Source organism: Cannabis sativa, chromosome 5 (assembly GCF_029168945.1).
Source record: "Cannabis sativa cultivar Pink pepper isolate KNU-18-1 chromosome 5, ASM2916894v1, whole genome shotgun sequence".
Classification (NCBI taxonomy): domain Eukaryota; kingdom Viridiplantae; phylum Streptophyta; class Magnoliopsida; order Rosales; family Cannabaceae; genus Cannabis; species Cannabis sativa.
Window position 1 is genome coordinate 6,223,458 of NC_083605.1, and position 13,009 is coordinate 6,236,466.

At 34.0% G+C, this 13,009-nt stretch overlaps 2 protein-coding genes across 2 annotated transcripts; one reads left to right on the top strand and one right to left on the bottom strand.

Annotated features, from left to right (window-relative positions):
* The first annotated feature begins 4,769 nt into the window (after window positions 1-4,769).
* LOC133038115 (uncharacterized) lies at window positions 4,770-5,489 on the top strand. Its single transcript, XM_061116165.1, has one exon. The coding sequence runs from the start codon at window positions 4,770-4,772 to the stop codon at window positions 5,487-5,489; it is 720 nt and encodes a 239-aa protein (XP_060972148.1).
* Window positions 5,490-5,921: 432 nt separating this feature from the next.
* Window positions 5,922-11,781, bottom strand: LOC115717291 (probable inactive receptor kinase At4g23740). Its single transcript, XM_061115328.1, has 4 exons — window positions 11,467-11,781; window positions 10,161-10,962; window positions 6,867-7,429; window positions 5,922-6,777 (listed from the first exon to the last, which is right to left on the bottom strand). Exons 2-4 carry the CDS (start codon window positions 10,862-10,864, stop codon window positions 6,116-6,118), a joined length of 1,929 nt encoding a protein of 642 aa, XP_060971311.1. The 5' UTR covers window positions 10,865-10,962; window positions 11,467-11,781; the 3' UTR covers window positions 5,922-6,115.
* Between the last annotated feature and the right edge of the window lie 1,228 nt (window positions 11,782-13,009).

The following is a 13,009-nucleotide window of genomic DNA, read 5'->3' on the forward strand; positions in this document are numbered from 1 at the left end:
TTATATTAGTGCAAGTGGGAGTTTGTTGGGTTTTATGCCCTAAATAAAACTCATTTCAATATAATCAGATTTACTTATTAATATAGGTCAGAAATAACATTTAATGTTGCATGGTTCACATGATTTATTTCATGATTATATGTACATAATGTATAAATTCATATGAAACCCTTTTCACATACTTGATCTTGTTTATTGTGCCGTCAACACATTGGAAAGTAAACATGACTATGTGAATAAAGTTTCCTAGATTTATCAGACATAGGATTTTACTGATATGATAATCTACAACAGAGTTTACTTGCATTTGGAGAAGTGCTATGTTCTTTCCAGAGCATTGGTTAAAGTAAAGCTCAGGTTGGATGCATGGAGTATGCATCGGAAGGGACCGATATTGAACTTTGACTTAGATTTATTAAACTTACCGTAATATCTATTCAAGTCAATATCGCCTAGTTGATCCTAGATCAAATGTTCTTAATCCTGTTATGATTAGGCTCAATCTTGAAAGGCTATTCGTGTTCTTTGATTTGTTAGTTAAGCCTACTTTTAGGTCAGGGTGATACGTACATTTTGGGAACACGGTAGTGCAATTGAGTGGGAGCGCTAGCATAAACATGGAATCTATAGCTTCTATCTGGCGAATAGTAAGCAAAGGATGATCTCCTTCGAGCTTGACCAAACGAACATAAATGGTGGAGTACTCATTTCACATAAGCTGAAATATCATTTATACAGGGTCAAGTGTTTTAAGGATAAAATACATAGTAGGGTGTTACAGTAATCTAATCCCTTTACATTGTAGATCATTCATATAGAGGATCATTGATCACATTAGGATTATAACAATGGATAACTAATAATGCGTCTATATGGTGGAACATATAGAGCATTCTATATAGTGAGAGTGCAATTCTAAGTTCTATGCGTGGATTCAACGAAGAATGAATAAGTTAGTGAATTTTAGTGATAAATTCTTGATCTACTTATTGGAAGCTCGGTTATATAGACCCATGGTCCCCGCACTAGTTGAGATAATATTGCTTGTAAGACTCATGTAATTGGTTTTGATTAATCAATTATAATTCTCAAATAAGACTATGTCTATTTGTGAATTTTTCACTAAGTAAGGGCGAAATTGTAAAGAAAGAGTTAATAGGGACATATTTGTTAATTATGATACTTTGTATGGTTCAATTAATAAATATGATAAATGACAATATTATTTAATAATTATTTATAGTTATTAAATAGTTAGAATTGGCATTTAAATGGTTGAATTTGAAAATTGGCGTTTTTGAGAAAATCAGATGCAGAAAAGATAAAACTGCAAAATTGCAAAAAGTGAGGCCCAAATGCACCTTGCATGGCCGGCCACTTTTATAGGAATTTACCTCTGATATTTTCATTATTTTAATGCCAAATAATTCAAACCTAACCCTAGTGGAATGCTATAAATAGATAGTTAAGGCTTTAGGAAAATTACACACTTTTCTTCTGACACTTCTCATTCAGAAAAACCTGAGCCTCTCTCTCTCCCTATCTTTGGCCGAACCCACTTTCTCTTTCTTCTTCCTTCAATTTCGAAAATTCTTAGTGTATGAGTAGTGCCCACACACAGCAAGTGATACCTCAATCATAGTGAGGAAGATCGTGAAGAAAGACATTCAGCAAAAGGAGTTTCAGCATCAAAGATTCAGAGAAAGAGATCCAGGTTCAGATATTGATAATGCTCTGATACAGAAAGGAATCAAGGGCTAGATATCTGAACGGAAGGAGTCATTATATTCCGCTGCACCCAATGTAAGGATTCCTAAACTTTATATGTGTTTATTTCATCGTTTTAGAAAGTTCATATTTAGGGTGTTAATAAACATACTTGTGAGTAGATCTAAGATCCTGGTAAAATAATTTCCAACAAAAATTAGTGCCCATTCCAATGACAATTCCACCAGCATACATTCACATGTCTACAGAAAATAACCCCCCCTCTCGAATGTCCACTACCACTACTATCTCAACTTCTACATCAGATTCTCCTATGGTATCCGAGAATCGGTTGTCCTCTTTATTTACCAAACGACAACTAACCACTTCATGGGGGAATGTTCGTAATGTGTTGAAGAGGTATCGTACCAAAGTCTGTCCTCTTGCTGACACTACCAATCTCAATCTGCACCAACAACCTGACCCATCTTTTGAATGTTCTAACAACTCACGGGTGGATAAAGGATGTGTTGTTTCCTTGGCGAAGGCTGTATCCCAGCCTCGCCAATCGCCATGAATATCGTCTCATGGAATGCTCGGGGCTTGAGCAATCCGAGAGCGTTCCGTCAACTGCGTTTGCTCGTTTCTCAGTATTGTCCTGATATTATTTTTATTATGGAATCTAAGCTTAAATTAGGGTCTATTACTAAATTTAGAAATGCTTTGAAGTTTCCTAATGGTATTGAAATTCCTAGAGTAGGTCTTAGTGGAGGTCTTTTATTCCTTTGGAAGTCCAATGTAAATGTATCTATTCTCAATTATGGTAAAAACTTTGTTGACTGTTACATGGGTTTTGTTGATAGTCCATCTTGTCACTTTTCTCGTTTTTATGGAGCTCCTTGTGCTTCTCAAAGACATTTCACTTGGAAAGTGTTGAACAAACTAAAAGATATTGCTCCTTTGTTTCCTTGGCTTGTCATGGGAGATTTTAATGAAATTTTATCTAATCATGATAAGCTTGGTGGCCCTTCGCGTTATGAACATCAAATTGATGCTTTCAGAAATGCCATTGACAGCTGCGGATTACATGAAATGGAATTCACGGGTGATAGATTCACTTGGCACAACAAGCATGCTCAAAGTTCAAATGTCAAAGAAAGGCTAGACTATGGTTTTATTAACAATTCCTGGTCTGACAGTTTCATAACCCCTACAATTGATCATTTGGATTTTTTTGGCTCTGATCATAGAGCACTACGAGTCACCATATCTACACCTGCTGCTGCACTTATTCAGAAGTTTAAGTCTCACTTCCAGTTCGAAAAATTATGGCTGAAAGAGGAACAATGTCTTGACATCATCACTCAACATTGGAAAAGTTCTGCTACTGATCCCGTGAGCCAAGTTCAGCTCAATATTTCCAATTGTTCTACTCAACTTCAGCATTGGCATCGTTCTAAGTTCGGAGAACTGCCTAAAAAAATCAAGATTTCTCAAGAAAAAGTTGCAGCACTTAACAATAAACATGACACAAGCAACAACTATTTTGAAGAGCTTAAATCAAGTGAGTCTATTCTTGATGAGTTGCTGTTTCAAGAAGAAGAATATTGGAAACAGAGATCAAGGATTTCTTGGCTGCAATCAGGTGACTCAAACACCCGCTTCTTTCACCAGAAAGCTTCAAGTAGAAGGACCAATAACACCATCCGAATGATAACTGATGACCAAGGCATGGAACACACTACAATTGATGGTATTGCTAATGTTGTTCAGACTTATTTTCACTCCATATTCATGTCTGAAGGTGTCGACTCTGATGCATTACAGCAGGTTATGTCAGCTGTCCCATGTCTCATAACAGCTGATATAAACCAGATACTTACTCGACCTTATACGGCATCTGAAGTTTATGATGCTCTATCATCCATGCAAACTGATGGCAGTTCTGGCATTGATGGTATGTCCGTCATGTTTTACACCAACTATTGGGATATTGTTGGTGAGCTTGTTACTAAAACAATCCTTAACATTCTCGACAATGGGGGCGATCCTTCTAGCTTCAATCAAACAGTCATTACTTTGATACCAAAGGTGAAAAAGCCAACTTTAATGACTCAGCTGCGTCCCATAAGTCTTTGCAATGTGCTTTATAAATTGGTCTCCAAGGCTATTGTTCTTCGTTTACAACCGATTCTTGGTGATATAATTTCTGAATCCCAAAGTGCTTTTCTCAAGTCAAGGTTAATCACAGATAATATTCTTATTGCTTTTGAGCTTTTACATTCTCTTAAGCACTTAAAAAGGGGAAAGGAAGGTTATGTCGCCGTCAAATTGGACATGAGCAAAACCTTCGATCGAGTGGAATGGCATTTTCATTCAGCAAATGATGTTATCTTTGGGTTTTGATTCTTCAGTAGTTGATCTCATTGCAAGATGCATCAAAAGTGTCACATTTTCCTTCCTAATTAATGGCTCTATTCAAGGAAGGGCTGTTCCCAACTTTCCATCTTGTGTGCATCTGATCCTTGGCTCCCTGGTATCTCCAACTTTTAGCCTTTAAGATCGAATGGGATTAACATAAACCAGAAAGTGTCTTCACTTATCCCACCAGCAAGACAATGGAATTTGGAGTTATTAAATGTCACTTTTCTTGCTTCAGATGTTGACAAAATACTTCAGATACCTTTGACTATCTTTCAGCTGACAAACTTATTTGGCACTATGAAACTAATGGTGCATACACTGTTAAATCAAGTTATACATTAGCAACAAGCCTTGAAGAACAACAACCTGCTGTATCGGGTATTCAAACTCAAAAATGGTGGAAAAAGTTTTGGTCCTTATCTTTGCCTTCTAAAGTTAGAATCTTCTTATGGCGTGCTATAAATGAATGTCTCCCTACTACTGCAACTCTTCACCATAGACACATTTTTGATTCTCCTATGTGCCCTCTCTGTCAAAATGCAAGTGAGACAACTTAACATGCTTTGTTCTTCTGTAATCGGCCAAAGAAGATCTGGAAGGACTCTACTTTCTCTCTTCCCCAATTGATTTCTGAGCATATGTCCCTCAAAGAATTATTGCTTCATGTTTCGGAAATATGGTCAGACTTTCAAATTGAACAATTCACAACAATTCTTTGGCACATTTGGAATGAGAGAAATAAGGAAAAATATGGCAGCAGTACTAAACCACATGATATGCTATTATACTGTGCTCTATCCTATTTGGAAGACTTCCAAGCAGCCCAGAAATCGAACAATGCAGCAACTGCTGCTGTATCTCTCAACAATATACAACACAAACATGAAGCTTCTTGGCTGAATCCTCCTACGGGTAGACTTAAATTAAACACTGACGCTGCTGTCAACAAAGGAACTCAAATAACAAGCTGTGGAGCAGTTCTTCGCAACTCTGCTGGTGACATCGTTGCAGCTTTTTCCAAGCCCGTTATAGGCTCTTTTCGGCCTGAGGTGATGGAAGCTTTAGCCTTGATGTATGGGTTGCAATGGTTAATAGACAATCGTCTGAATGTACACTATATTGAGACTGACTCTCTTATAGTGGCCAAAGGTTTGCAATCACGATCTGTCCCAGTTTCTGATTTCCATTGTCTTTTATCAGACATTACGAACCTAGTGTCCAACTTCCCTGGAGTACAGATCTCTCATGTATACAGATCTTCTAATTCGGCAGCTCATTTGCTAGCCAAATTGTTCCTGGTCGGAGGAAATGCCTCCCCCGTTAAATGCTTTTGTATTATAAATGCTTATTTAATATAAAATGCATTTTCGTCAAAAGAAAAAAAAAACACAGCATTTATAATATATAATTATCCTCCAATATGAACAATTGATATGAAAAGTAAATAATTATTATTATTGATAATTTACTTCATTAATGAAAAGAAATTAAAGCTCTCTTATTAATAACAATTAATAAAATAAATTATTTCTTTATAAAAAATGAGTTAAAAGCTTTTCATTAATATAACTAGTGCCATTTTTTTCTGTTGAAAGATTAACGTCAATTTTGTTGTTTTTTCTTAATGAAAGTTTAAAATGTGCCACTTATTTAGCACCGTTCAAGTTTGGTGGTGTCGTTTTTCACAGATAAATGTCGTTTAATTTCAATAATAAAAATTGTGAATTGAGAGACAATGGCCAATCAAACTCGAATATTATTTTGTATTTATAAAGTACAAGAAAATAAAATTGTGTTAATCCACAACATTTCAATTCAAAGGCCAGAATTTGTAATACAATAGATTCTAAAGTTACTGCTATTATAACATTCAGTAATAATCTCAATCATAACCATTTTGAGCAATAAGAAATGAATTTTAATAAGTGAAAAAATATGTAACACTATAGAATGAAATGAATCACTGATATAGATGATCTTATTATTATGAATGACTAACTATAGCATCTGGAGTTGGCATTGGAGTAGAAGAAACTTCTGATTTAATATCAGAAGATGGCCTGTTTCCACTGTTAACTTGTCTAATTTCCTCTAAACTCCTCACAACATCACTTATTCTTGGTCTCCTTTCAGGCATTCTTGTCACACAGCTCATTCCCAATTGCAACATCTCAACCATTTCTTCCTCTATGTTTGGATACCTCAAAAGTTCCACATCAAAAACTTCAGCTGTCCATTCCTCTCTCACCACCGAATTCACCCATCTCACCAAGTGAACTACCTCCTCAGTACCAGTAGCATGAACTGGAGACTTTCCTGTCAGAAGCTCAAGTAGCAAAACTCCAAGACCATACACATCTGATGCTGGAGTTGATTTTCGGGTGTCAGTTACTTCTGGTGCTCGGTATCCATATGACCGCGCTGTTGGTGGTGGCATTGGGTTCATTAGTGTTGCTAAACCAGTATCACAGACATAACCATATCCTTGTGAGTTGAGGAAGACATTTGAGGCTTTTAAGTTACCATGAACAAGTTTTCCACCATTTTGTGTGTGGATATGAGCTATTCCTCTTGCTGCACCAATAGCAATTCTTAGTCTTGTTTCCCAATCTACTGGAATCCTTCCTTGACCCTCTCCTCTTCTACCTGAAATAAGAGAAATACCACTCATTAAATAAACTATCTTTTTACATAAATGTTCAAACAATTGAAGACAAAAATTGTTTTCAACTTACTATGCAACATAGCTGAGACACTCCCTTGTTCATAGTAATCAAACACAATGAGTTTCTCATCTTTTGAGTAGTAATATGCTCTTAAAGGAGCTACATTATCATGCCTTATCTTCCCCACAATCTCCATCTGCTGCTCGAATTCTCGTCTAGCCACGGTTACTTCCTTCAACCTTTTCACAACCAAAGTGGTTGTGTCTTCTAAGGCTGCCTTATAAGTTGTCCCAAAAGTTCCTTTACCAAGAACTTCAGCTGATGCTCTCAACAAATCCTCTAAATCAAATGCAAAACTATACCCTTCAAAGAAAAAGAGTCTATTTGTCTTGTCTTGGCTCTCAGAGAGTGACACAGCTTTCTTTGATGAGCTTTCTTTCTTATTTGGTTTAGCAACAACTGAACTTTTTCGATCTCCACCGTTGGATCGACAAAGGAGCATCATCATAGCCACCATTGCAAACACAACAACACAACTCCCAATTACAATAGCCAGAAGTGCAGGCTGACTGAGTTTCTTCATCTTCATTGGTGGTTGGTGATGAGCATTAGGAATGGCAAATGGGGCGGGTCTGCCCCGCCCCGCTTCTGACCCGCCCCGCCCCGACAAGCTTTTGCCCCGCCCCGCCCCGCCCCGATTACCTTAAACAATTAATTGGGTCTGACCCGACCCGACCCAATTGGGTCGGGTTTGACCCGATTTTTTTTTTTTTTTTTCAAATTTACTTCTTCAAATTTTATATTATAAGTGACTTTATAAGTTAAGAAAAAAATATTTTCCTAAAATTTTATAAGAAATTTTATTGAATCAATTAAAGTATTTAATTATATTTTATAATTATTTTAAAATTTATCAAATTTAACATTAAGAGTTTTTTTTTAATAAAAATATATATTCTCTTATTTTTTTTTTTTTTATATTCCTTAATAAACTTTTTTTACTAACCGAGTAAATTTAAAAATTACTTTTCACCATATAAATCGATGGAAAAAAAGAATATGTTGGCTTTATATAGATATTTAGTAATACATTGCATGCAACAAAATTCACTATAGGCTATAGCATATATTTTGTTAATTTATCTTTAATTATTGGATCAAATCATGATTTTATTTTTAAATGGTAATATTCAAAAGTTGAGATTGAAATATGTGACATAGATTCTTCATCTCACACTATGTCACATATATAATATTATTTATATATTACTTTTCAAACAAAACAAACAAACAAACATCTCTTGGATTCATAAAGACATACTTAAAAATAAATTTCTAAAGATGTTCATATTAAAATTAAACAATACCCAAAAAATAAAGTTCTAAACAAATTTCCTAATTATAATTTGAGTTGAAATATCAATTACATTCATATTACTAATAACAAAGTACATTAATAATAAAAACTAACAATAAAACAACATATATTCTAATCATCAAGATCAACAACGTAAGGCTCCTGAAAAAAAAAACAAAGAAAAATATTAATAATAAAAATTGATAATTTTTTTTGATAAATTACGAAAACTGAACTAGTTACCATTGTTGGATCAACATCAACATCTTCATCATTTATTGTTACTGTAAAAAAAAAAAAACAAAATCAATACTAATTATGAAACATATACACAAATATATATAATTATTTATTTAATGATATTTACCTTTTTTGACCAGACATTATTCTTTAATCAACCTACAATAACATCATATTCTCATGTCTATCAATGCACACAACTACTTAGAAAATTTGATAAATATATTTTTAAAAAATCGGACAGCATTTCCCCTATTTTATTAACCTAACCATCTGTCAATTTCAGTCACAAACAATCAGATAATACACAATTCATCCTTATATCACCGCAGGACATAAATTTCACAGATCCTACTTCACTATGGATGAATATATAAGATATTCAAACTCTTCTATTGAATTATATGTAATATAACAATTATATAAAATATACCTCCAATGTAATAGATCAAGTGATAAGTTGCTGCAGAAGTTGAGACTAAAATTTCCACTTGCAAAGCGTCAAAGTCTAAGAAATAAGAATAGAATTTGCATTTTCAGTTTGGTACATGAAAGGACAATGATGAGTAGACAAAAATTAGAAAACAAATGACCACTCAAATAGTGAAACTGAGTCAAACGACTCAAGCCATTATCTTAAGAAAATAGTAAACTTATGAAACATATAATTAAATTAATTACTTAAGAAATTAACAATCATTACGATCTAACCAACCAAAAATTATTGCTTATATATATATTAATAGAAGCACATATATACATATTTATAATTTAGTTTGCATTTAATTATTAGAAAACACACCAATAGACCATCGTTCTTTAATACTGTATATTAACATTAATATATAACAGAAGCACCACCTCGGCAGAGCCCACCATTGAAGCTGTGATGAAACTAGACCAAAAACCCACTAGGAATTCAATTTCACATAGGAAAATTCAAGGGAGGAGAATCTCAGACGCAGCAAGAAGCTCAACTTCTCTAAATTTAATGGTATAGAAATATCTCTTCCTACAGAACTCTAAATGGTTAAACTAATCAATAATTATTTATATATATGTTAATCTGAACTGTGGACGAAGGAAAGATTAAACAAAGATAAAGAGTGATGCATATGGGAAATTCTCAAACGATCCACCAAGAGACAATGCACTAGAAAAACGTATACAATGTTGAGAAACTACCAGCCACACAAAACTTTCAACTTTCAACTTTCAACTGATACATGGAAGAAAAAAAACAACAGAACTGAAAATCCCATAGAAAACCAAAGCTGGAGCAAAAAATCATACCTGAAATGAGAGAGTGATTCGGTGGTGAACCCTAGAGGGAAGATTTGGAGGTGGTTCTTCTTGCTGGCTATAACCAAGCAGTGGAGCTTTCTTTTCTTTTCTTGTTCGGTTGTTCCTCGTCAATACCCAGCAAGAAAATCCTTGACATAGCCGGATTCCATGAAATGGATTTCACTTGCACAGAATCACACTGTATTTGAGGAAGGAGACTAGGAAAAGGGTTCTTCGAATTTGCAATTTAGGGCTTTAGGGATTTTTGAACTGAAATTTAATTTTGTTTTTAGTTAATAATGAATTGCCGAATCGGGTCAGCCCCGACCCGAAAAAATCTGACCGGGGCGGGGCGGGGCGGGGCGAAAATCCGATTAGCGATCCGATTGTACCGGGGCGGGGCTGCCCCATCGGATCGGGGCCCCGATTCGAACCGCGAAAAACCCCCAATTTGCCATTCCTAATGAGCATTAGTTGGTGGCTCAGCTGGTAGAGAAGGAGGAGTGGCATTTTCTGATGAAATATTATTACCCAAAAATGCCCAACTTGGAAATCTTCTAAGAGACCTTGGAACAATACCTGTGAGATTATTATTGGATAAATCCAACTCTTCTAAACTAGGAATATTAATATCAGGAATCTGACCAGAAAAAGAGTTGTTGGAAAGATTCAAAGCTGTGAGATGAGTCAAGTTGGTAACTGAAGATGGAATACTCCCATTAAAACCATTGTCTGAAAGATTAAGGACTGAAAGATTCTTCCAAGGTGAAAAGTCCAAAGGCAAAGAGCCATAGAAATTATTGGATTGAAGGTAAAGGGATGTTAAGTTTCCAAGTTTGGAGAAATCAGATGGAAAAGAACCTGAAAACTTATTGAGTCTGAGACTCAATACTTGAAGCCCTGAAAGGCGGCTTAGAGTGTTAGATGGGAAAGTACCACGGAACCCAACTCCAGGGAGATGGAGTTCTGTAACTCTGGTCTGATCACTGCTGCAAATGACTCCAATCCAATGGTTGCATACAGTTGTGTTGTTGTACCAATTAAGAGAATGAGAATGAGAAATATTGCCAAGGAAATCAAGCAAAGCTTGTTTATCTTCTTCTATATTTGCTGTGACACTTGTAGAGATTGTTCCAACCAACAAAATGGCTGAGAAGATTAAGTAAAAGTCTAGTCTTGTTTTCATTTTCTCTTCAGAAAAAAATGATCACAAGACTCAAATCAAATGTTTCAGCCCAAAGATATAAACAGAACAGAAGTTGGTTCAGAAATCTTTTGTCACATCTGCAATAGTTTTAGAACATTAAACAAATGAGAATTAGAAGAGAATCAAACATATTTGAGCTGTAACGATTGACTTTTAATGCTTTACAGTTAGGAGTTTTTAGTCAAGAAAAGCAGTTCAAAGTTTGAATTAAGAATAGGAACCAGATAGGTTTATTTGCCTACTTTTACCAACTCTGTTGGGTTAATTTTCTTGAAAAAAAATTCTCAAAAAAGAAAGAAAAAAAAAACAAAACTTCACTCTTCTAGTTAGGGACAAAACAAAAATTGAGTATCACAACAGAAACCAACATAAACAAGAAAAGAATCATTTTTTAAGATACACACTGAGATCAGAGAAAAACTATTCATTACCCCTTTTGCTTTTTCTTTTTGCCTCCCACATGTACAACAAACTCCTATAGATAAGAGTTCTTTTAAGTTTTTCTGGCAGAACTAAAGAGAGAAATAAAAGTTATAGTTTTTGCAGAGAGAGAGAGAGAGAGAGAGATAACTAAGACTTACTTGCTTAGGTAGCTGACAATTAAGGATTGGTACTAACAATAACAATGACACCAAAGCTTTGATAGATCTAGTAGTGGAAGTAGTTTAAGTGTTTGAGGGCTTGAGAAATAGTTCAGAGAAGAAAAATCCTTAGGTGGGTCATTGGCAATGATGATTGTAATAATGAGAATGAGCTGGTATTTGCTTGTGAAAGCAGCATCACCACATGCCAACAGGCTCCGGAAACCATTAGATAAATCTATCAGAAATATGGGCTCTCTCTCTATATATATATCTATATATATATATGTATGTATACAGTTTGTAAAAACAAATATTATAAAGCGCAACAAGAGGAAGTGCATGTGGATAGATAGATGGAGAGACAACAAATCAAATGAAAAAAAAAAATACCCCATTTGAGAATAGCTTAAATATTGAACAACTACTCTACTACTACCATTAAATATATATATATATATATATATATAATGTATGTATGTATGTACTCTTTTAGCAATATTCTTCAACGGTTAGACTTTGGTCATTATTCCCAATAGACAAGGAAAAAAAAAGGAAGATTAAAACTTTAATTAGTTATAGTTGAGTCATTGACATATTTTGTACTTGTAGAGTATAGGGTAAGAAAAAAACAATGTAGCAATTTAATGCCCTTTAAAATAGTTTTGTGGGTTTGAATTGATTGATATTGGAGATTTGTGAACTTATGCTTCTTTTTTAGGGTATGATTGCACCAACTAGTAGGGATATGTAAGTACAAATTGAGTAATGTTAGAGATATCAAAAAAATTGTAACACTTCTTTTACACACAAAAATATGTGTTTAATTTTTATCATAAATAATTATATATATAAACTTGTGATTGAGATTGATTACATGACAAAAACTGTTTGATTCTATATGAATACCTTTTTCTTTTCTATCTTAATTTATTTTATTTTTAATTTTATTAATTAAAAATGAAAAAGATAAATATGCCTTTTAAAAATCTATAAACAGAAAATAGTTAGATGTTCTTATAATGACAATTTTGTCAAATTAAAGTATTCTGATTACATTTTCTAGTTATGTAAACAAAATAATATGATTTGGGTTTTCTTTCCGGACAGTTAAGTAAACAGCATAATAAATTATTGTTTTCGATTATTTTCTATTTTAAACCGATACATTTCTCTCATTGATTAGTTTATTAAAGGGAATGGGAATGCATGGTATGCTATTGATTTTCATACAATCGTTTACTAAATTTTGGAAAGAGAAAAATAGTAGGACCCACACAAATTAGGAAAAAAAAAAACAAAGGGAAATGTTCTCCCTCCATTTTCATAGGGAATACCTTTCCTTTTTCTATCTTAATTTATTTTAATTTTAATTTTATTAATTAAAAATGAAAAGGACAAATATGCCTTTAAAAATCTATAAACAGTGTTGAGAATCATGTGGTTCCATCTCAAAATCAATTGGCAATGAGTGAAGTAGCCCATGTTTTTATATATGACTCAATTCTCTACCATTTATTCTATGTGGGGCAATGTCCACAAC

Coding starts and splice junctions, on each gene's coding strand:
- LOC133038115 (XM_061116165.1), top strand. CDS start 4,770: ATGTCCCTCAAAGAATTATTGCTTCATGTTTCGGAAATATGGTCAGAC.
- LOC115717291 (XM_061115328.1), bottom strand. CDS start 10,864: ATGAAAACAAGACTAGACTTTTACTTAATCTTCTCAGCCATTTTGTTG. Junction 7,430..10,160: donor CCTCCTTCTCTACCAGCTGA/GCCACCAACTAA, acceptor GGGGCGGGGCAG/ACCCGCCCCATTTGCCATTC. Junction 6,778..6,866: donor TGTCTCAGCTATGTTGCATA/GTAAGTTGAAAA, acceptor CTCTTATTTCAG/GTAGAAGAGGAGAGGGTCAA.